Source organism: Mobula hypostoma, chromosome 1, assembly GCF_963921235.1.
Source record: "Mobula hypostoma chromosome 1, sMobHyp1.1, whole genome shotgun sequence".
In the NCBI taxonomy this organism is placed as follows: Eukaryota; Metazoa; Chordata; class Chondrichthyes; order Myliobatiformes; family Myliobatidae; genus Mobula; species Mobula hypostoma.
The window spans coordinates 211,922,802-211,946,073 of NC_086097.1; the positions used below are offsets into that span (position 1 = coordinate 211,922,802).

Genomic DNA, 23,272 nt, shown 5'->3' on the forward strand with positions numbered 1-23,272 from the left:
TGGAGAATTGCAAATATCACTCCACTCTTTAAGAAAGGAGGAAGGCAGTAGAAAGAAAATTCTAGACCAGTTAGCCTGACCTCAGTGGTTGGGAAGATGTTGGAGTCAATTGTTAGGATGAGGTTGTGGAGTACTGTATTTGGTGACACAGGACAAGATAGGACAAAGTCAGCATAGCTTCCTTAAGGGAAAATCTTGTCTGACAAACTGTTGGAATTCTTTGAGGAGATTACAAGTAGGATAAATAAAGGGGATGTAGTGGCTGTTGTCCAAAGCCTTCTGAAAATCCAAATGTACAAGGGGCCACACATGAGGTTCCTTACCAAGTTAAGAGCCCTTGGCATTACAGGAAAGCATGGCTGATTGGTAGACAGCAATGAGTGGGAATAAAAGGATCCTTTTCTGGTTGGCTGCCAGTGACTAGTGGTGTTCTGCAGGGGTTGGTGTTGAGACTACTTCTTTTTCTCATATATATCAATGATTTAGGTGATGGAATAAATGGCTTTGTTGTCATGTTTTAGATGTTATGAAGATTGGTGGAGAGGCAGGTAGTGTTGCAGAAATAGGAAGGCTGCAGAAGGACTTAGATTAGTTGAATGGGCAAGACAGTGGCAAATGAAATATGTTGTAAAATTATATATCAATTTATATCAATAACTTAGAGGAAAGAAATTATAATCAGCGGGGGTTCGAGTTCCAATCCCTGTAGAAACCCTGAAAGTGGCCTGAAAGCCACATATTTGTTGCTAATCTTTTCTCTTCGTTAATCAATCCTTGGTCATTTGAATATTACACCATGTGCTCTAATCTTCTATAATAACTTCTTGTGACATCTGGAGTTATAGAAAAGTACAGCACAGAAATAGACCCTTCAGCCCATCTAGTATGTGCCAAGCCATTTAAACTGCTTTCTCCCATCAACCTGCACTGGGACCATAGCCCTTCATACCCCTACCATCCATGTGCATATCCTGGCTTCATTTAAATTTTGAAATTGAGCTCAAATGCACCACTTGTGCTGGCAGCTCGTTCCACACTCTCGTGACTTTCATCATCCCCTTAAGCTTTTCACCTTTCACCCATGATCTCTAGTTGTAGTCCCACTTAACCTCAGTGGAAAAAGCCTGCTTACACTTACCCTATCTATACCCCTTGTAACTTTGTATACCTCTCTCAAATCTCCTCTCAAACTTTTATGTTCCAAGGAATAAAGTCCTAACCTATTCAATCTTTCCTTATAACTCAGACCCTCCAGATCTGGCAACATCCTTGTGAATTTTCTCTGTACTCTTTTAACCTTTTTTACATCTTTCCTGTAGGTAGGTGACCAAAATGCACATAATACTCCAAATTAGGCCTCACCAATGTCTTGTATAACTTAATACTTTGATTTATGAAGGCCAGTGTGCCAAAAACTTTCTTTATGACCCTATCAACTTGTGATGCCTCTTTCAATGAATTATGGACCTATTCACTTTGTTCTACCACACTCCTCAGTGCCCTGCCATTCACTGTGCAAGACCTACCCTACTTGGTCCTATTGAAGTGCAACACCTCGCACTTGCCTACATTAAGTTCTGTCTGCTATTTTTCAGCCCATTTTTCCAGCTGGTCCAGATCCTGCCGCAAGCCCTGATTGACTTCCTTGCAGTCCACTACACCCACAATCTTGGTGCTAGTCCTGAAGACTGAAGGTCAAACCTGTGATGGCATCTTGGGGTGAAGTCTGAGGTTAGAGGCCCAATGTCTGAGAATCCGGAGACAAACACTAGAGACCCAGAGGCAGCCTGGCCTGGGGTTGGAGGATTTTTGAGTACATGAGTGGGTGTGAGGGATGGGAAAGCGTCACTTTTTTGTGCTGTTGTTTTGTTGTTGCTGCAGCTCGTGATGTGAGCATGTTATGTTGGCACTGGAATGTGTGGCAACACTTTCTGAGCTGCCCCCAGCGCATCCATGAGTGTGCTGGTTGTTAAGGCGATCGATGCATTTCACTGTATGTTTTGATGCAGGTGTGAAAAGCTGAATCTGAAACATTGCCTATTGACTAGTACACCCACATCTACTGGAATAAAATGCTTCGAGTGGTTAGTTACGGCAAAAATTAACACCTACCTGAACAAGAGCTTGGGCCTGCTGCATACACAATCTCATAGGCTCTCCAATCTGCTCTGGAGCACCTAGACAACGTCAAGATACGAGACACTTTATTGATTGCAGCTTGGCGTTTAACACCATCATTCCTTCAGTTCTAATAAACAAGCAAAACCTGGGCCTCTGTCTCTCTCTGCAACTGGATCCTCGATTTCTTTGCCATGGGCAGCTGTGGAGGGCAAGTCTTTATGTGTATTTAAGGCAGAGGTTGATAGATTCATGACTGATTAGGGCATGAAGGGATGTGGGAAGAAGGCGGGAGATTGGAGTTGACTGGAAGAATCCCAGACAAAGTAGAAGCATTCAGTGTGCTCCGTAAAAAGGAGGTAAGAGCTGCTTCCCTTATTTTCCCAAATTGTCTAAGAAATTGCCCAGTTCTTGCCTCAATACACCATCTAATGGAAGTTTAATAGTGAAGGGAAACTATTATATGTTGCTATTCTGGGAGCAAAAACATTGTGCTCAAATTAAATTTATACAAACTAGTGGAGTACCTAAGAAACTTACTGATAGTAATCTATTGCTCAAAAACAATTTCGATTGCAATCATTTGAGGAAAAACTTGTCATTTGCAATCCTACAAATTTCCTATTGTAATCCTAACATAAAATACTGTGTTCCTAAGATATCTCAATTGCAATCTGCAGTGAGTCTGATCGCAATTGTAAAATAATATGTCGATTACAATCCATAATATTTCAATCACAGTCCAAGTGATTAAAAAAAACATACAAATCAAGTGTGAAATTGAATTAAGACAATAGCCAAAATCATGAAACCTACTATAGAAAAAGGGGAAATTGAACCTCCAATTATTGATGACTAAGGGTTTGAGTTCATACCTGAATAAGATATTTCTTCCACTCGCTTCTTCAGCTGCTTGCTTCGATTGTCAATCAGCAGTCACCGACCATTGGTCCCCTGGCATTGCTTGCTAGTTAACAGCCACAGCTGCTACAGGTGAGTCAACTATTAGTCAACAGAAGATGGTGGGCTGGAATTCACCATATGTATTGCTGCACTCTCAGTTTGAGCCAAAGTGCAGAAGCCAATTCCCTAAAGAAAAATGTCATTTCTGTAGTAAGAAAGGACATTGGGCTTGAAGTGTTGGTATAGGAATCAAAGTGGACAACAGAAATGAGCCCAACAACAAGTTCAATCCCCTGCCTCACAAGATTCTAACTTGATGATGTGGCTTCAACAAGCAGTGTTAGATGTAATAGACATATCATTGAATCAAGAATGACTAAGCCTTTCCCTGCAGCCCTTGCCTTGATAGAGCAAGTACTAGATAGCTTTTATGTTAACTTACTAATTGGGAATGAATGTGCCGAATTCTTGATAAGATTTTGATGACTTTGACTGTGCAAGAATAATAACGAGCCATGAAGAAGTAAAATAATTACAATGAAACACCTCTATTGAACTTAGATCTGCTTCTATACACTGATGGTTCCTCAACGGTTGAACAATTTGAAAGGCTGGCTGGTCCATTGTTTCTGAAATGGAAGTGCTGGCTTCTGGTAGCTCTGTGCAAAGGCAGAACTGAAAGCTCTGATTGAAGCCTGTAAAGTGGCAGAAAGAAGAAAGGCTAATACTGTACTCACACTGATTCTTGATATGCTTTTGGAGTTGTTCATGAGCTTGGAAATGTGGAGACAAAGGAGATTTCTTATGGCTGTAGGAACCTCAATCAAGGACAGCCAACTAGTATAAGAACTGATGGATGTCATAGAACTGTTGTCAGAAGTTGCTGTATCAAAGTGTAAAAGCTACTCCAAAATGACTACAATGAAGAGTCATGGGAACACATTCACAGATGAAGTTGCAAAAAAGGCAGAGTGGATAGGAGAATTAAAAGAAATAAAATGTGTCAAAGGATTAAAAGAAGTACTGAGAACATAGGCAGTGAAACTGACAACTGAAGTTGGACTCTGTATCATCAGCAAACATACAAGATAGTTGAAAGATGCAAACTCAATGCTCTAACCAGGAAAAGTGGTTCTATGTGAAGAATGTTCAATAGTGTTGGAGAATGGATCCATAATTTGGGTGATTTCTGATTATTTTATACTCTACATAAATACCACAAGTTTTTGTACCTCTGAATTTTCAGATGTAATGATTTAGAATCAAATGAGGGGATATTGAATTAGAATATATAATTACTATTTTGTAGACTAAGTGTCTTCTCCATTCCTTCTCAATCCTGAAGAAGGATCTTGGCCTGAAATTTCGACTGTTTATTCATTTCCATAGATGACCTGCTGGGCTCCTCCAGCATTTTGTGTGTGTTGCTCTGGATATCTAGCATCTGCACTCTTTCTCATTTAGGAAACATGATGTGCTTATTATAAAGCAATGTTGAATTTGCCTGATAACCATGAATTTTCCAAAATGCCCCACTGTAATGTCTTTAATAGTTTCTAAAATGGATATACAGCATGGAAACTACCCTTGGCCCGATACCAATACCATTAAGGAAGGGATTCACCCCTGCCTTTGTTCAACTCATCCATGCCAATCAAGGTGTGTCTCTCTGTTTGCCAGGTTTCCTCTAAACCTTTCCACCTTCCTGCCCAAGCTATGTTTAAAGGTTATAATTGTATCTGTCTTCTATCACCATCTCTGACAGCTAGTTTCATACATTCATCACCTTTTAAGATCCGCGTTAAATCTTCTCTTTTTCACCTTAATCCTAAACCATCTAGTTTTACGGTGTTCTACCCTGAGGCAAAAGACTGGTGATTATCAGCCCATCTGTATGCTCTTCATAATTTTATAGATCTCTATTTGATCACCCCTCAGCCTCCTTTACTCCAAGAATAGCAGTCCCAGCCTATTGAACCTCTCTTGTAGCTCAAGCCCTTCCATCCAGGCACCACTCAAGCTTAACCATCCTTCCTGTAGTGTAGCAACCAGAACTTCACACAATACTCCATGTGGTATAACCAACAGTAACATAATGTCCAAACTCTTCTACTCAATTCCAATAATGATGCTTTTATCATTACCCTTCCAGAGAGTTATGTACTTGTATTCCATGGTCTTCCTGTTCAACAACACTCCCCAGGGCACCTCCTATCGACCGTGTGTGCCGTGGCCTGGTTTAACTTCCCAAACTGCTTCACTTCACACTTGTCAGAGATAAATTCCATCCTTTCCTCTCTTTCCCAGATGACATCCCAAAAGGTGACTGTTGTAACCTTGGATAACCACCTTCCCTGGGTACTATAACATTAATTTTGGTGTCATCTGCAAACTTACTAATTATACATCTTTTATTCATATCTAAATCATTAATGTGTACTACAAGAACAGGACCCAGCAATGATCCCTACAACACACCACTGTTCTCAGGTCTTTTCAGTCTCATAAGCAACCCTCCACTAAGACCCTCCGGCTCATAACACCAAGCCAATATTACATCCAGTTCGCTAGCTCATCCTGGAAGGTGTTTTAACCTTTAGGATCAGCCTACCTTGTCAAAGGTAGACATGATGTCTAGTGCCCTCCCTTGTAATTTCTCTTGGTCATCTCTTTTTATAGTTTTCCCATGCACAAAGCCATGCTGACTATCCCTAATCGTACTTTTCTTTACAAATTCTGCATTCAGAATCCCTTCCGGTAACTTCTCCACTATCGACATAAGGCTGAAACTGACTATCTACCACCTCTCTGCTTCTCATTTTATATTTGGTTAAGTTGACCCTGCTAGCAGGTAAAGGAATGTCTGAGAAGGGGGGAGCTGTGAAAAATGGGATGGGAAAAGTTCAAGGTCAGCATACTTCTGTTGGCGTGAAAGGCAAAGTTGGCATGATTAAGGAACCCTATTGAGAAAGGCTCTGTTTAGAAAAAAGGATTCATGCTAGAATTAGACAACTGGGATTAAGAAAATCTCTTGCATACAAGTTCTGTAGAAGTACACTTAAAGTAGAAATTAGAAGACCAAAGGGACATAAGGTATCCTTAGCTGATAAGGCAAATTAGAATCCCAAGATAGTCTATAACTATATTAAAAGCAAAGGGGTAACTAGGGAGAGAGTAGGTCCACTTAATGAATCTGGTAATTTGTATGTGGAGCCCTGGGAGATGGGTGAGTGAATATGGAGAAACCTGCATTTTTACCATTTGGTTACAGCAGTTCACCCTCGAGGAGATGCCCACTTGCCTCAGCTGCTTCAGCCTTCAGAACTCTGACCTAAACCTATAATCTCTCGTACCTCACTGTAATAGTCATCTCAATCACATTACTGTACTTGAATATACACACATTTCCTAGCCCTCTCATGCCTGAACCTTTTTGAAGCAAGTTTGAACAATTTAAACATTTATTTGATAATGCAGAGCGAAATTATATTGTCAAACTACTGCCTGTTTTGGTGGAATAATACAGGAATATGCTTAAGTCATGAAAGCATTTGTTAAAATACTTAAAAATTCTGTACACTGGTGTATATTTTTGCTGAGGATTGATAAGTTGATGGCCTAATACTTTGTCATCTATAAGGTTATTAACCTTTACCCTTAACTCCATAGAAAAACAGTTTCATTTACAAATTGAAAATCTGGAAAGCTTTTCCAGAATGTTGTACTAACATTGATACTGTTAATGATCGAGTATGATTAGTAAACATGGGAAAGATTAAAAATCTATTGTGGAGTATTTAACCACCTTTTGTATCATTTTATATATTTAAGTAAACTTGAAATGATCAGGGAACCTGATCTTTATCCCAGCAGTTACTATGTACAATTACTTAAATAGCCAATGGTACTTTTAATTAGGTGAAGCAATTTTAAATATTTCTTGTGGATTAAAAGCAATAGAAATATAGCCAACTTGTACGGTATTTGCTTTTCAAGGAGCTCCTGGTTTTCAAGTCAGGGGCAAAGGGATTTTGTGACTATGATCCAAGTCATTGGGGAGACATTGAAGTTGGTGATATAAAAGTCTTTATTCATCACAATAAGCAGACATTCTCCAGGGGGCCTTCTCACTAGTGTCTCTCAAGCTGATTTTTATGCATTTTTATACCCTTAAGATCAAAGGTAACAGCAGGTGATCCAATATTCACATAATTCCGTATCTCCAGAATAATCCCTAAAAGGGCTGATGCTTACTACCAACTTCAAAACTGCCTTGAAAAAAAATTAATTGGCTCTGGTGCCTTTCTCCTTTTCAAGTATGATTTGTAATCAGAAGTTATCAATAGAGGATCTTGGGAATCAGTAACTGTGATGTTATCAGGGTGCCTGAAAGATCACTCAAACTGAAGCTTTCAGTAAATAAAGGAAAAGACATTCTTTATAAATTGGAATATCAAAACTCAAAATATCAAAAATAACATTGCAAGTTAAACAATTTTTGAAAGTTTAATAATTTTGGATGCTCTGGAAAAATGACGTGTGTATGTGTACATATCCACATCTGTCAAGTTAATAGGCTTGTGAGAGGTTGTTCTGTAGCAAAGTGTTAAAGATTCAGTTACATCTCATTCATTAGGAATCCATGTAGGTTAAAAACAGAGGGGATTTTCTGATCTTGTCATATTTTTAATTCAGTGAGCTGTTTTTGCTAACACTTTGTTAGATGTACTGTACCACGGAATTTCATCTTGTTTTGAAAGCATACCATGGACAGCTCCTTGGCTAGGTGCACTGTAAAGAGACCAGCTGTGAAACATCTTTATTGCTGTACAGTATATGAATGGATTGTATTTATTTCATTTCTCGTCCTTTCTCTGGCATTAGAAGTGAATCTAGAGAAAATGAAATTAATGTTGAATAGGGAACTCTTAAAAATTCGCTGGCTAATACCTTTTCAAAGTTGGGGCTGGAATGAGAACCAGGAAGAGGAAAAGAAAGCTTAATCAGAATCAGATTCAATATCACTGGCAAATGTTGTGAAATTTGTTGTTTTGTCACAGCAGTACATTGCAATACATAATAATAAAGTTATACATTAAAAATTAAATTAATAAGTAGTGCAGAAAGAGAGGAAGAATAATACTGAGGTAGTGTTCATGGGTTCATTGTCTATTCAGAAATCTGATGGCAGAGGGGAGGAAGCTGTTCCTGAAATGTTAACTGTGCATCTTCAGGCTCCTGTACCACCACCTTGATGGTAGCAATGAAAAAAGGGCATGTTCTGGGTGATGGGGGTCTTTAATGATGGAATCTGCCTTTTTGAGACATTGCCTTTTGAAGGTGTCCTGAATGCTGGAGAGCTTGGTGCCCATGATGGAGCTAGCAACGTTTATAACTTCCTGCAGTTTTTTTCCGATCCTGTGCTGTAGCAGATGCTGATGCAACCAGTTATAATGCTCTTCACGGTACATCTTAATAACATTAACAGTCCTATAAACACAAATAAGACTGTTTTAACTGAAGAATTTAAAGCACTTTTACTCTGTAGCATGTTACAAAGGAAATTTCATCAATTTCAATAAATCTGAGTTTTTATAATCAGTGGTTGTTTTGAATGGTCCTCCTTCCTCACAATGGAATTGTTTATTTTAAAATTTATCTTGAGCAGTATTGATGGCCTCTGTTGTTGGAGTTGACTATAGATGTTGTGTCCTAGCTGTTCAAGTGGATATGCAAGCCAGGGCAGTATGATACGGAGAGCAAGCTGTTGCCCGTGTAGCAGGCTCTCCCAACTCCAAGCAGCTGATGAATCCAAAGGAATGGTAGAGACCGATGCAGTTTGCAGTGGCGTTGCAGGAGTTGCCCGTCGGTGCTGAATTCAACGTAGGACTGCCTTAGGGACTCCAGCTCCAGATTTCTTCCCTCTGGCTTAACTCCCAAAACCTTCCCCATGAGTGGATATAGCCGCAAGCTAGCTGAAGTTTGAGATCAGAGTTTTTCTTCTAGACGAGCTGCCAACGGCGGCTGATGAGCCCCATCTGCCCAAACCCAAACAGCATTGAACTCTTACATTTCAAAGACAGACAGATCAATAAGTTAATTGGTCACATGGGTGTAATAGGGGATCGTGGACTCATTGGGCTGCAGGGGCTTGGTACAGGTGCACATTCCTTTATCTGAAATTCTGAAATCCAAAAAGCTCCGAATACCGAAGGTTTTTTCGCCAAAAGCTGGCGTCACTCAGGTGTGACGTGACAACACTAGCAAAGGCCGCCAGACGTCAGTTGCTGTTCGCTGATATTTTGTTTTCACGGTGAAATTAAACACAAAGTCAACAGTGAAAAAGAGCTGCAGATACCCCTATGGGTAACAATGAGAAAAAGAGACGGAATCTTCTCTATCAATAACACAGAAAGTGGAGTTATAGCAGAAGCTTGATCATGGTGTGTCTGTGCGGCATCCTACTGAAGAAAATAGTGTCGGAACTACCACTGTATATAATTTAAATAAACAGAAAGACAAGTTACTGAAGTTTTATAGTGACAGTAACGTTCTACATTTATTCCAATAAGTCATTTACTATGTGTTTGATTCGGTTCGTTTGAAGCTATATATTTTTATGTTTTATTGAATGTTTTTGTTGGAATTAAAATTTCTTCTTGTCATTATTCCCTAAACAATACAGTATAACAATTATTTACACAGCATTTACATTGTATTAGGTATTATAAGTAATCTAGAGATGATTTAAAGTATACGGGAGGATGTGCGTAGGTTTGGTGTGCCGCTGGGTCCTAAAGTCCATCGCATTGAGACAGCTTAAATAAGAGACTTGATCACACATGTTTTTTGGTATCGGGTTGGCGGGGGGGGGTGGGGGGAGTCTGATATACGAAAAATTCTGAATTCTGAAATGCAACTGGCCCCAAGGATTTCGGATAAGGGATTGTGGACCTGTACTCTGTTGTATCTAAACAAATCAAACATGAAAAACTATTGATAACTAATTCTAGATTTTGCTGTGTGTTTTAAAAATAGTTTTTATCAAACACGTGCACCTGAATTTAGAGTCTGCTGTTTATGATTAACTGTAACATTGGAGTATACTTTCAGAAGAATTAACTTGTGCTTTCTCTCCTTTGAGTATATTGCAAAGCTGAGAACATATTTTCAGCTGTATTCTAACGAGTTTAACAAAATAAATTACATAATACTAATATATAAGCTAGCTAAAGAATATTTTTGTTGTGTTTTCTTGTGCAGCTAGCACTATCTAGTTTCTTTGAGGATGGCAGTGACAATCAAGCAGTTCAAGATGTACCAAAGTCTAATAATGCCTCTAATTTCAGACCTGCAGTTCGTAGGTAAGAAATGACTAGTTGTACATCAAACCAAGTTTTGTTTTTTTGCAAATGTTTGATACATCTTTTCAACTGCTTTAGGTTTATTTCATTGGATATTGTAGCCCTCGCGTCTCTGCACAGGTAGTTAGAAGAGAGACATGACTTCAGATCCCATCACTGGAAATAAACTTCAACTAACTCAAAGAATCATAATTTTGTGTTTTGCCAGGATATTTTTTAGCATTGTGATCACAATGCTGTTAGATTGTTGTAAAACGTTAACTTGTTCAATGACCTTCGGGGTAAAAAATCTGCTATTGTTGCCTCATCTGGCCTATGAGTTTAGCCCTGTTAGTGTGGTTTTAATTGCCTTTTCAGTTCAGGAGAAATTTGGGAAGTATAAATAAATGATAAGCAACAGTGTCCACATTCCATAAATGGGTAAAGAAAAAATATTTGTAACTTTAGTGAAAGTTTTATCTGTTCTTATAATACAATTCGTTGGGTTGAACAACCTTCAAAAATCTGAAAAGGAAAATTACCTTCCAAAGCACTCCTTGCATCTTTCATAAAGGGATAAAACCTGTGAATTTCTTATGACTTTCTTTCGTTAACACATTGTTGATATATTGAAAAACACTTTGTTATTAGATGTGCTTCATTGTAAATGCAATAAAAGTTGCAGTTGAGTGGGAACAAGCTTAAAAATTCCAAAATCCATCATATTACAAAACATCTTAGATAGCCAAGTTAGTTATGGTTGAATATATTGACATTTGCCCGTCCCTCTTTTCTGATCAGATTAAAATCAGAATTGGTTTATTATCACTGTCTTACATGATGTGAAATTTGTTTTTGCATACTTATTTTGTTCCAGACTTATTCTACAATAGGTCTTTTAAATCATGATAGTTTTCCAATTGAATGGGAAAGTTTAATTATATTTTGCTGCTAGAAATATTACAAACAAATGAGAATACAAAGTGTTTATGCATATTCTTAATTTAAAAAATTAAGTATCTGAAGAAATTATACTCTACATTTTCAAAAATTCCCTTTCTCTCAGCAATAGGTTGAGTGGCAATCTAGTCTTATCCAGTGCAAACCTGAGGAAATCTGCAGATGCTGGAAATTCAAGCAACACACACAAAATGCTGGTGGAACGCAGCAGGCCAGGCAGCATCTATAGGAAGAAGTACAGTCGACGTTTCGGGCCGAAATGTCAACTGTACTTCCTATAGATACTGCCTGGCCTGCTGCGTTCCACCAGCAATTTGTGTGTGTTGCTTAACCAGTGCAGCAAGTTTAGTTAGTTATTTTCATACAAATCTATCAATTTATTGGAAGTTAGTCAACTTGATGGCCAGCTGTCATTTTGTGATATTTAAAACATTTTTGCATTAACCACAAACTAAAGATTTTGTCTTCATCTCATTTTGTCTGACCAAACAAGAATAAAATATGCTTTAAATTCACTACTACTTTGGCTTTCTAACATCCAAGAGAATGGTCTTACTTTATATATGTTATTGTAAAGTAAATACCCATTTACTTTCTATACAAGCATAATAAAGTAATCAGATACAAATGTATCTTATTTACCAATTCTAATCATGATTAAATATTCATGGTTTTTAATTTCTCTAATTTATGCTTAAATGTTTCCTTGCTACCTTCCATGCTTTGCAAACCTTGCAACCTTGAATAGCTTCTGGTATCCTTGAATAGATTGTTAGGATTGTTTTATTCTCTGCAGTTCCTACTCTTCAGTTTATGATGAAAATTTACAGACACAAATGGGAAGAGACTGGATAAAGGAAGAGAGAACAGAGTCAGGGTAGGAAAATAAATTCTGAGGAACAAGAAATTTCTGAGGAAATTGGTGTAGTGCCCAGTCATTCCTGCCAGTGGACCTTGAGGAGGTAAGAGAGGGTTGTGTCTAAATAGTGTCTTGATAACCTGGAAGGTCTCCAGTAGAAACGAGGCATATTGGAGAGGGTGACCCGACATTCAGTGTTAGCTCTCCATAGATGGAGGTGTGAGGAAGGGTCAGTACTCACTAATTTCTCTTTTTTTCAACCAACATAGTAGAATATTAAAAATTGAGTGACAGTGAATAGTTGAATTAAATAACAAGCTGGAACTATATATTCTTTAAAAACTTTTCCCCTAATGATCCAACAACATTATTTTATTTCTACTCCAAGCTCTGGTGCCTCCCGGATATCTTCCTTGAAAGACTTGAAGAAGGAACAAAGTAACAGCTCGGCTGATATGGGTGAACAGTAAGAGTTTGTGACATTTCTTTGAAATTGACAATGCATTGGAGACAACAAGAAGTATTGAATGTCAAATAACTAATACTTTTGCTGAGGTGATTTCTGGGGTAGAGTGTGAATCATCCAATTAATTGAATAGAATATAATTTGCATTTAATTTTTTGCCAGCAGTGGAATGGAGATACTATTTCACATAATGAGATAGAATTAAGAACGATATATTTCATACGATGAGTAGTTTTCAACAGATAGCTGTATATGAAACATAACAAAATGTGGCTTTATTAATTCCAAAATAACTTTTACCCACTTTTCTTTCGGCACCCTTCTCTTGTCCCTGCCCCAGCTCATGAAGACTATCGAGTCCTATATACCAGACAGCATTAAGCACAGTTTTAACCTGATATTTAAAATAAGCAATTAGAGTACAACACAAAGAAATGAGCCAAAAGGCAAAATTAAGGTAATCAAAATATCAGAAACATTAAAATAAAATTTAATTGTTTCACAATTTTTCGTATTTATAAATAATTATGAGGGACATAACTATGTAAAACACGAGCTTTTGCAGATGCTGGAAATCCAGAGTAACGCATACAAAATGCTAGAGGAACTCAGCAAGTCAGGCAGCATCTATGGAGAGGAATAACCAGTTTTGGGCAAAGACCCTTCATCAGGAGTGGAAATGATGGGGGAAGAAACCAGATAAGAAGGTGGGAGGGGAAGGAGTACAAGCTAGCATGTGATAGGTGAAGCCATATGAGGAGAAGGTAGGTGGGTGGAGGGATGAAGTGAGAAGCTGGGAGGTTATAGATGGAAAAGGTAAAAGGATGAAGAAGATGGAATCTGATGAGAGGAGAGTGGATTATGGGAACAAAGGAAGGAGAAGGCGCAGCAGAGGGAGGTGGCTGGGTAAGATATGTGTTTAAGGGACAGAGCATACACATTGTTTTTGGAATTATCTTGAGTTGACAGATTTCCCTTGATTAGACTAGGAAGTCTGAAAAACAATATAGCCTTGAACTCTGAATAGCTGATGTCAAATCAATAGCCTCCTAGCATCTTACAATGCACCTTCTATCAGTAGTATTCGGTTATATTAACTGCTTGGTTTTTTTTGCGTATTGTTGGTGGGAAAACTTTACAAATTGACTGACTTTTTTGTTTAAGCCATGTAATAATAACTGTATTGCAGAAGTGATTAATTGTAAAATCAACAGTATCTAACACATTAAATATTTTTTCTTCCTCATTTTACTTGGATATATACAAGGAAGTATTAACCCATTCCAGCAATGTTGCAACTATTCAAATAAATTTAATTATATAGCATGCATTAGGTGATTAATTTAGACTTGCAAAAGATGAAACTTTTTTTTTTCCTGAGGCAATATTTCATTGAATGGGTGCACTATAGTGGATGTTTCAATGTGATGCATATTGCACCAGCTTAGGAAGCAAACAAATGTGATGATAGACATTGTCATTTATTAATGTGCTGCTTCTGTCAGTTTATGAAAGCACTAGATTTCACTCAGTATACATTAATTTTTTAAGCTTTTATGCAGGTGGTTCTGAACACAGTGGCCAACAAATAGTTGAACCGCCAAAGAAGAAGAACCTAAATGACATTGTGGATGACCTTTTTAAAGGAGCTAAGGAACATGGGGCAGTTCCAGTGGATCAGTGGTCAGAAAGTGTCGGCGAGGCAAACAGAGCTGTGGTAAGAGAATGTGGGAATGCCTTGAGACAGTCTGAATTCATGGCTCTCAAAATAGTATTTTGCTCTTTTTAGCTATTTTTTAAAAAGTTACCATGCTGATTTTTTTTTTGTAAAGCAGAAGTAATTTTTTTTGCTGCAAAAGGGGCCCAAAGGATCATTGGGGACCTGAGTCACCCCAACCACAAACTGTTCCAGCAGCTACCATCCAGGAAACGTAAAAATTTTTACTCCTCACGTACATAAAGGATTTAAGTAATAAAGTCAATTTAATTCAGTTCAATAGGATAGAGCAATCATCTTATGGCATTAAGTAAGGAACCTTTATGGATAATAGAAAATTGGCAAGTGACTACTTTATACTTACTGTTGCCAATCAATTGGTACTAGAACGTACAATCATCACGGCGATATTTGATTCTGCGCTTCCCACTCCCTGGATTACAAATATTAAATTTTAAAAATAGTTAAAATTAGTAAATATTAAAAATTTAAATTATAAATCATAAATAGAAAATAGAAAAATGAAAAGTAAGGTAGTGCAAAAAAACCGAGAGGCAGGTCCGGGTATTTGGAGGGTACGGCCCAGATCTGGGTCAGGATCTGTTCAGCAGTCTTAGCACAGTTGGAAAGGAGCTGTTCCCAAATCTGGCCATACAAGTCTTCAAGCTCCTGAGCCTTCTCCCGGAGGGAAGAGGGATGAAAAGTGTGTTGGCTGGGTGGGTCGTGTCCTTGATTATCCTGGCAGTGCTGCTCCGACAGCGTGCGGTGTAAAGTGAGTCCAAGGACGGAAGATTGGTTTGTGTGATGTGCTGTGCCGTGTTCACGATCTTCTGCAGCTTCTTTTGGTCTTGGACAGGACAACTTCCATACCAGGTTGTGATGCACCCTAGACTAGTTCTCCAAACCAAAATAAAAATAACTGAAAATTCTGAAAATCTGAAGTAGAAATAGAAAATGCTGGAAACACTGAGCAGGCCAGACAGCATCTGTGGAAGAACTGAATTGGTGGTTTAAATGGAAATTTTTTTTTGTGAAAATTCAACATTATCTGTTTTGATAATCGGTTCTAAAAGGGTGTTATTAAGTTAATACTTAAAAATGTGTCATATCGGTGTTATTTAACAAGTAAACAAGATGAAATATAAGGTTTCAACATCCTGCTGCACAACAGAGTGATGACATATCGCGTGATATTTGTCCCATTAAGGTAACAAGAGCAATTTGTTCAATATTGAAAATTTGCCAGTTCAGCATCACCAATGTTTTCAGCATGCCAGGTTACTGAAATTTGATGTATTTTGTATTCTGCCTTCATTTGGAGATAAAATTTGGTAATAATGTAGAAGGGTTATATTCTATAATGTTATACTACACCTGTTGTCTTTCATTTTAAAATGTTTGCCTCACATGGGAGCTCTGGTCAGAATCACAGAGCACTGCAAACACAGAAAGACGACAGGTGTAGTATATTTGACTCGCCTAGTCCATGCCGTTCCGGTTTTTTTAACCTACTCCCATTTACTTGCACTGGGTCCATAGCCCTCCATACCCCTTTCATTCATATTCTTATCCAAACATTTTTTAAATGCTGCAGCTGAACCTGCATCGCTAGCAGCTCATTCCACACTCTCACCACCCTCCGAGTTAGTTCCATCTCAGATTCCTCTTAAATGTTTTACCTTTCCCCTTAAACCTATGACCTGTTGTTCTTGTCTCACTCAACCAGAGGGGAAAAAGCCTGCAGGCATTCACCTTATGTATACCCCTCATAACTTTGTATACATCAATACATCTTCCCTCATTCTCCTGCACTCCTAACTTTTCAACCTATTCTTGTAACTCAGGAGCCAACGTCCTGTCTACATCCATATAAAGTTTCTCTGCACTCCTTCAAGCTGGCATTGAGAGATCTTCAAATTTGCTAATCTAAATAATATTTAGTTATTGATACTTAAAGATTTTTAATGCTCCAGTAAGTAATGTGAACAGAGACCAAGATATATGTGGTAGCAGTTATTGCAATTTTTAAAATTTATTTTGTAGCCATTTGCTGGTGGTGGATACCGATTGGGAGCATCGTCACAAGAATCATCTGAATATGTTTCACAAGATAAAAAACAAGATTCTAACCTTGACGTGAGTTGTGACAATTTAAGGCTGGAGGTTAAAGAAGGTCTCGGGAATTAATTACTTTATATTTCTCAAACCTGCTTGTGTAGTGTCTTATAATCTGTACTCTCACTGGGAATTGTCCATTTCATATATTCTGCTTAGACATCAATTGCCAACTTTATTTGGAAGACCTTCTTAATGTGAACACGTGAGTTAACGTAGGGCGGAAAGTGTGGCGTGGAATAAAGGTCATGTTCATGTTAGAGTGAAAATGGTGCTTTCTTTGTTTTCCGCCCAAAGAACCAGAATGTAAACTTATCAGTATTTATTGCCCATCCCTTATTCTAGTCAGGATAGTAGTCAAGAAAGTTTCCTTGCTCAACCTCAGCAATCCATGTTCCACGGCGTTATTAAGGAGGGAGTTCTGGGATATTAATATAATGAATGAATGAGGATATATTTCCAAGTTACAAAAGATTCCAATTTTTTGAGAGTAAACCTCAAGAAAATGCCATAAAGGCAATAGTTCAGATTTTGAAATTGATGGGATAAGGAACACCACTCACAACTCACCTTCTTGATAGCTTGCTCTAAAGATCTGGTATTGGTGTTGGTTTATTATTGTCACGTGGACATGAGATACAATGAAAAGCATATTGTTCAAATCATGACACTGCATTCAACTAGAATAAAGTAAAGCAATTACAATGCAGAATAATGTGTAAAAACTATGAAAAAAGTGTAGTGCAAGTAAATGATAAAAGACTGGATCATAACAAAGTAGCTTTTGAGGCCAAGAGTCACCATATAAAAAGTCCATTTGAGAGTATGATAATAGTGGGGCAGAAGTTATCATTGAACCTGATGAAATATACTTTCAAGCTCTCCCTCACCACCATTCAGGGCCCTGGACAGTCCTTCCAGGTGAGGCGACACTTCACCTGTGAGTCAGCTGGTGTGATATACTGTGTCCGGTGCTCCGGTGCAGCCTTCTATATATTGGTGAGACCCGACGCAGACTGGGAGACCATTTCACTGAACACCTACGCTCTGTCCGTCAGGGAAAGCAGGGTCTCCCAGTGGCCACACATTTTAATTCCACGTCCCATTCTCATTCTGATATGTCTATCCACGGCCTCCTCTACTGTCAAGATGAAGCCACATTCAGGTTGGAGGAACAACACCTTATATTCCATCTGGGTAGCCTCCAACCGGATGGCATGAACACTGATTTCTCTAACCTCCGTTTGTGCACTTCCTCCCCTTCTTACTCCATCCCTTTGTTTATTTTTTTTTTTTTTCCCCTTTTTCTGTCCCTGTCACAATAACTCCTTGCCTTCTCTCCATCTTGCTCTGGTGCTCCCCTCCCCCTTGCTTTCTCCCTAGGCCTCCCGTCCCATGATCCTCTCCCTTCTCCAGCCTTATATCCCTTTTGGCAATCAACTTTCCAGCGCTTAGCTTTATCCCTCCCCCTCCTGTTTTCTCCTATCATTTTGGATCTCCGCCTCCCCCTCCCACTTTCAAATCTCTTACTATCTCTTCTTTCAGTTAGTCCTGATGAAGGGCCTTGGCCCAAAATGTCGACTGTACTTCTTCCTGGCCTGCCTGGCCTGCTGCATTCCACCAGCATTTTATGTGTGTTGCTTGAATTTCCAGCATCTGCAGATTTCCTCGTGTTGAAGCTTTTGTATCTTCCCAATGGGAGATGGGAGATGGGAGAAGAGTGATTACCTAGGATCTTCGATTATACTTTGCTTTACTGAGGCAGCGAGAAGCATAGACAGAGTCCAGAGAAGGGGGCTGGTTCTTGTGATGTGTTGAGCTATGTCCACAACTTTGCAGTTTTTCATAGTCGCATGAAGAGCATTTACCATACTAAGCTTTTATGTATCCAAACAGAATAGTTTGTATGGTCCATTGATTTCACAAAATTGGTAATGGTCGACAGAAACATGAAAAATCTCTTTAGCCTCCCAAGGAAGTAGAGGCATTTATGAGCTTTCTTCACTGTGCCATCAACCCTTTTGGACCAAGACAGGCTGTTGGTGATGTTCAACAGGAACTTGAAGCCGTTAACTCTTTCAACCTCAACACTCTTGATATATACAAGAGCATGTGATTGCTCCCCCTTCTGAAGTCAGTGACCAGCTTTTTTTATTTTGTGGATATTGACACCTAGTCACTAAGCCCTCTATAATCTTCTCGTACTCCAAATCATCGTTATTTGAGATGGAGCCCACTATGCTGGTATCATCTGCAAACTTGTCGGTGGAGTTAGAGCAGAATCTGGTCTCACAGTGGTGAGTGTACAGGGAGCAGAGTTAGGGGGTGAGGATGCAACATTGTGCAGCACTAATGTTTAGAATAATGGTGATGGAAGTGTTGCTTCCTGTCCTTACTGATTGCAGTCTGTTGGTCAGGAAGTCAGATAATCCGTTTGCAGAGGAAGCCATTGACTCTCAGGGTCTGGAGTTTGGTGATGAGTTTGCTTTGAATCATAGTACTGACTAACATAGTACTGAAGGCAGAGCTGTAGTGCGACATGGGTGTCTTTACTGCACAGATGCTCCAGAGGTGAGTGTAGAGCAAGGTAGATAGCATCTGCCATAGACCTGTTTCTGTAATAGGTAAATTGCAGTCGGTTGAAATTTAATGGAAAGCTGGAGTTGATGTGACCAGCCTCTCAAAGCACTTCACAATGATAGATGTCAGAGCCATAGGGCGGTAGATATTAAGGCAGGTTATTTTGTTTTTCTTATGTACTGGATTGATAGTGCCTTTAAAGCAGGAGGGGATCACAGCCTGAAGCAGCAAGAGGTTAAAGATATCTACAAATACACCCACCAGCTGATCGGCACTTAGAACGTGGGCCAGGACGCCATCCAGACGCAACGCTTTCTTCAGGTTCACTCTCCAGAAAACTGATCTTGCGTCTGTGGTAGTGACTGTAGATTTGGGTGCATGGAGACAGTCAGGGTGGGAGGTAACCTTCCCGTTGCCGTTCAAAATGTGTGTAGAATGTGTTAAACTCATCAGAAAGGGATGTTCTGTTGTCATTGACGCTGCTTGACTTCATTTTGTAACTTGTTAAAGCATGTAAGTCCTATCACAGCTGTATGAAGTATGTAAGAGGATAAGACGTGAGAGAATAGGGCCAATCAAGTGTGACAGTGGAAAAGTGTGTATGGAACCGGAGGAGATAGCAAAGGTACTTAATGAATACTTTGCTTCAGTGTTCACTACGGAAAAGGATCTTGGCGATTGTAGGGATGACTTACAGCGGATTGAAAAGCTTGAGCATATAGACATTAAGAAAGAGGATGTGCTGGAGCTTTCGGAAAGTATCAAGTTGGATAAGTCTCCGGGACCAGATGAGATATGCCCCAGTCTATTGTGGGAGGCGAGGGAGGAGATTGCTGAGCCCCGGCAATGATCTTTGCATCATCAATGGGGAAGGGAGAGGTTCCAGAGGATTGGGGGGTTGCAGATGTTGTTCCTTTATTCAAGAAAGGGAGTAGAGATAGTCCAGGAAATTATAGACCAGTGAGTCTTACTTCAGTGGTTGGTAAGTTGATGGAAAAGATCCTGAAAGGCAGGATTTATGATCATTTGGAGAGGCATAATATGATTAGGAATAGTCAGCATGGCTTTGTCAAATGCAGGTTGTGCCTTATGAGCCTGATTGAATTTTTTTGAGGATGTGACTAAACACATTGATGAAGGTAGAGCAGTAGATGTAGTGTGTATGGATTTCAGCAAGGCATTTGATAAGGTACCCCATACAAGGCTTATTGAGAAAGTAAGGAGGCATGGGATCCAAGGGGACCTTGCTTTGTGGATCCAGAATTGGCTTGCCCACAGAAGGCAAAGGGTGGTTGTAGGCGGGTCGTATTCTGCATGGAGGTCGGTGACCAGTGGTGTGCCTCAGGGATCTGTTCTGGGACCCCTTCTCTTTGTGATTTTTATAAGTGACCTGGATGAGGAAGTGGAGGGATGGGTTAGTACATTTGCTGATGACACCAAGGTTGGGGGTGTTGTGGATAGTGTGGAGGGCTGTCAGAGATTACAGCAGGACATTGATAGGATGCAAAACTGGGCTGAGAAGTGGCAGATGGAGTTCAACCCAGATAAGTGTGAAGTGGTTCATTTTGGTAGGTCAAATATAATGGCAGAATGTAGTATTAATGGTAAGACTCTTGACAGTGTGGAGGATCAGAGGAATCCTGGGGTCTGAGTCCATAGGATATTCAAAGCTGCTGCGCAAGTTAACTCTGTGCTTAAGAAGGCATACGGTGTATTGGCCTTCACCAACCGTGGGATTGAGTTTAAGAGCCGAGAGGTAATGTTACAGCGATATAGGACCCTGGTCAGCACCACTTGGAGTACTGTGCTCAGTTCTGGTCACCTCAGCACAGGAAGGATGTGGAAACTATAGGAAGGGTGCAGAGGAGATTTACAAGGATGTGGCCTGGATTGGGGAGCATGCCTTTTGAGAATAGGTTGAGTGAACTCAGCCTTTTCTCCTTGGAGCATCGGAGGATGAGAGGTGACCTGATAGAGGTGTATAAGATAATGAGAGGCATTGATTGTGTGGATAGTCAGAGGCTTTTTCCCAGGGCTGAAGTGGCTAACACAAGTGGGTACAGTTTTAAGGTGCTTGGAAGTAGGTATAGAGGAGATGCCAGGGGTAAGTTTTTTATTATGCAGAGATTGGTGAGTGCGCGATATGGGCTGCCAGCGATGGTGGTGGAGGCGATACGATAGGGTCTTTTAAGAGACGCCTGGATAGGTACATGGAGCTTACAAAAATAGAGGGCTATGGGTAACCGTAGGTAATTTCTAAAGTAAGTATATGTTAGGCACAGCATTGTGAGCCGAAGGGCCTGTTTTGTACTGTAGGTTCTTTTTGCGTGCGCATGCATCTGTGCGTGCGTCCGTGAGTGTGCGATGTTCGCAGGACGATGTCTTTTTCATGCCTTTACAAGGCTCGGAGTGAGATAGAGAGACTGTGTGGCGTGACACTCCTCACACAGACATTTCGCAGTATTTTCCCCTTTATTTTATAAGGTCAAGTTGCGATCTCGACACTCAACCCAGCACGGATGGAAAGCGAACTCGGGAGCGGACCCGGCTGGGTTCGAACCCGAGAACCTCAGTTCCAGAGTACGGTGCTGATGTCATTGCACCACCAGCTGGCCGTGCTTTAGGTTTTCTCTGTTTTTATATCTTGATTTCTTGTTAAGTTCAGGGTCACCTGATTTAAATGCTGCAGAGCTAGACTTCAGAAGAGAGTGGATTACCCAGTTCATCTATGCTTTCTTGATTGGAAACACCCAGATTTGAGTGTCTTTAAAACCAAGACTTTTGGTCATCAGAAAGCCAAATACCCTGGCAGGGAATCAGTAGCATATTTGAAGAGATTAAACAGATCTGGTTGAAGAATCATTACTGATGTGTGTATTGTCCAAACCAGACAATGGAGTGAAAGAAGTAGAAGTTGAATTTAAATGCATGACTAAATGATAGTATGTGACTGCACCATCACCTCTAGCAGCGAGTTCCAGGTATCAAACACTCAATTTTCCCTCAAACCCCTTAAACTCTTTCCCCCTCTATGTACTTATATTTTGATATTACCACCTGAAAAAAGGATATGACTCTCCACTTTATTTATGCCTCTTATTTTATATAGCTCTATAATTGTCACCCATCAATCCAGCAAGAACAAATAGCCTATCCAATCTCTCTCCTTTACTAAAGTCTTCCAATCCTGGAAACATAAGACCTTAAGACGTAGGAGCCGAATTAGGCCAATTCACCCATCGAGTCTGCTCCGCTATTCTATCATGGCTGATTCCAGATCACACTCAACCCCGTACACCTACCTTCACTTAATATCCTTTGATGCCCTGACCGATCAGGAAACGATCAACTTACCTTAAATATACCCACGGACTTGGCCTCCACTGCAGTCTGCGGCAGAGCATTCCACAGATTCACTACTCTCTGGCTAAAAAAAATTCCTCCTTACCTCTGTTCGAAAAGGTTGCCTCTCAATTTCTCTAGTTCTGGATACCCCCACCACAGGAAACATACTGTCTGCATTCACCTTATCTACTCCTTTCAACATTCGGTAGGTTTTAATGAGATCACCCCACATTCTTCTAAATTCCAGTGAGTACAGGCTCAAACTTGCCAAACACTCCTCATATGTTAACCCTTTTATTCCCAGAGTCATCCTCGTGAACCTCCTCTAGACTCTCTCCAAAGACAACGCATCCATCATTCGGAGATATATGGCCCAAAACTGTTGGCAATACTCCAAGTGTGGCCTGACTAGTGTCTTATAAAGCCTCAGCATTATCTCCTTGCTTTTATAATCTCTTTCCCTTGCAATAAATACGAACATTTCATTTGCCACCTTTACCACAGACTCAACCTGTAAATTAACCGACTGGGACTCTTGCACAAGACCTCCTAAGTCCCTCTGCACCCCTGATGTTTGAATTTTTTCCGCATTTAGATAACGGTCTGCACTATTGTTCCTTTTACCAAAATTGATCATCATACATTTCCAAACAATGTAATCTAACTGCCACATTTTTGCCCATTCTTCCAATATGTCTTAAGTCCTGCTGCAATCACATTGCTCCCTCAGCATTACCTACCCCTCCATTTATCTTCGTATCATCTACAAACTTTGCCACAATGCCATCAGTTCCATTATCTAAATCACTGACAAACAATGCAAAAAGTAACCATCCTAATACTGACTCCTGAAGAACATCACTGGT

At 39.7% G+C, this 23,272-nt stretch overlaps 1 protein-coding gene across 2 annotated transcripts in view; it reads left to right on the top strand.

The window, feature by feature from the left end:
- LOC134354740 (NSFL1 cofactor p47-like) overlaps nt 1–23,272 on the top strand; it is a 67,231-nt gene that overhangs the window by 19,879 nt on the left and 24,080 nt on the right. Inside the window, exons 2-5 of one of the 2 annotated variants that reach the window (XM_063063938.1) lie at nt 10,285–10,385; nt 12,572–12,649; nt 14,201–14,366; nt 16,410–16,502. In XM_063063938.1, the coding sequence (XP_062920008.1) occupies nt 10,285–10,385; nt 12,572–12,649; nt 14,201–14,366; nt 16,410–16,502 (438 nt within the window). The remainder of the gene's footprint in view (nt 1–10,284; nt 10,386–12,571; nt 12,650–14,200; nt 14,367–16,409; nt 16,503–23,272) is intronic. The other variant, XM_063063948.1, reaches the window with a different exon arrangement.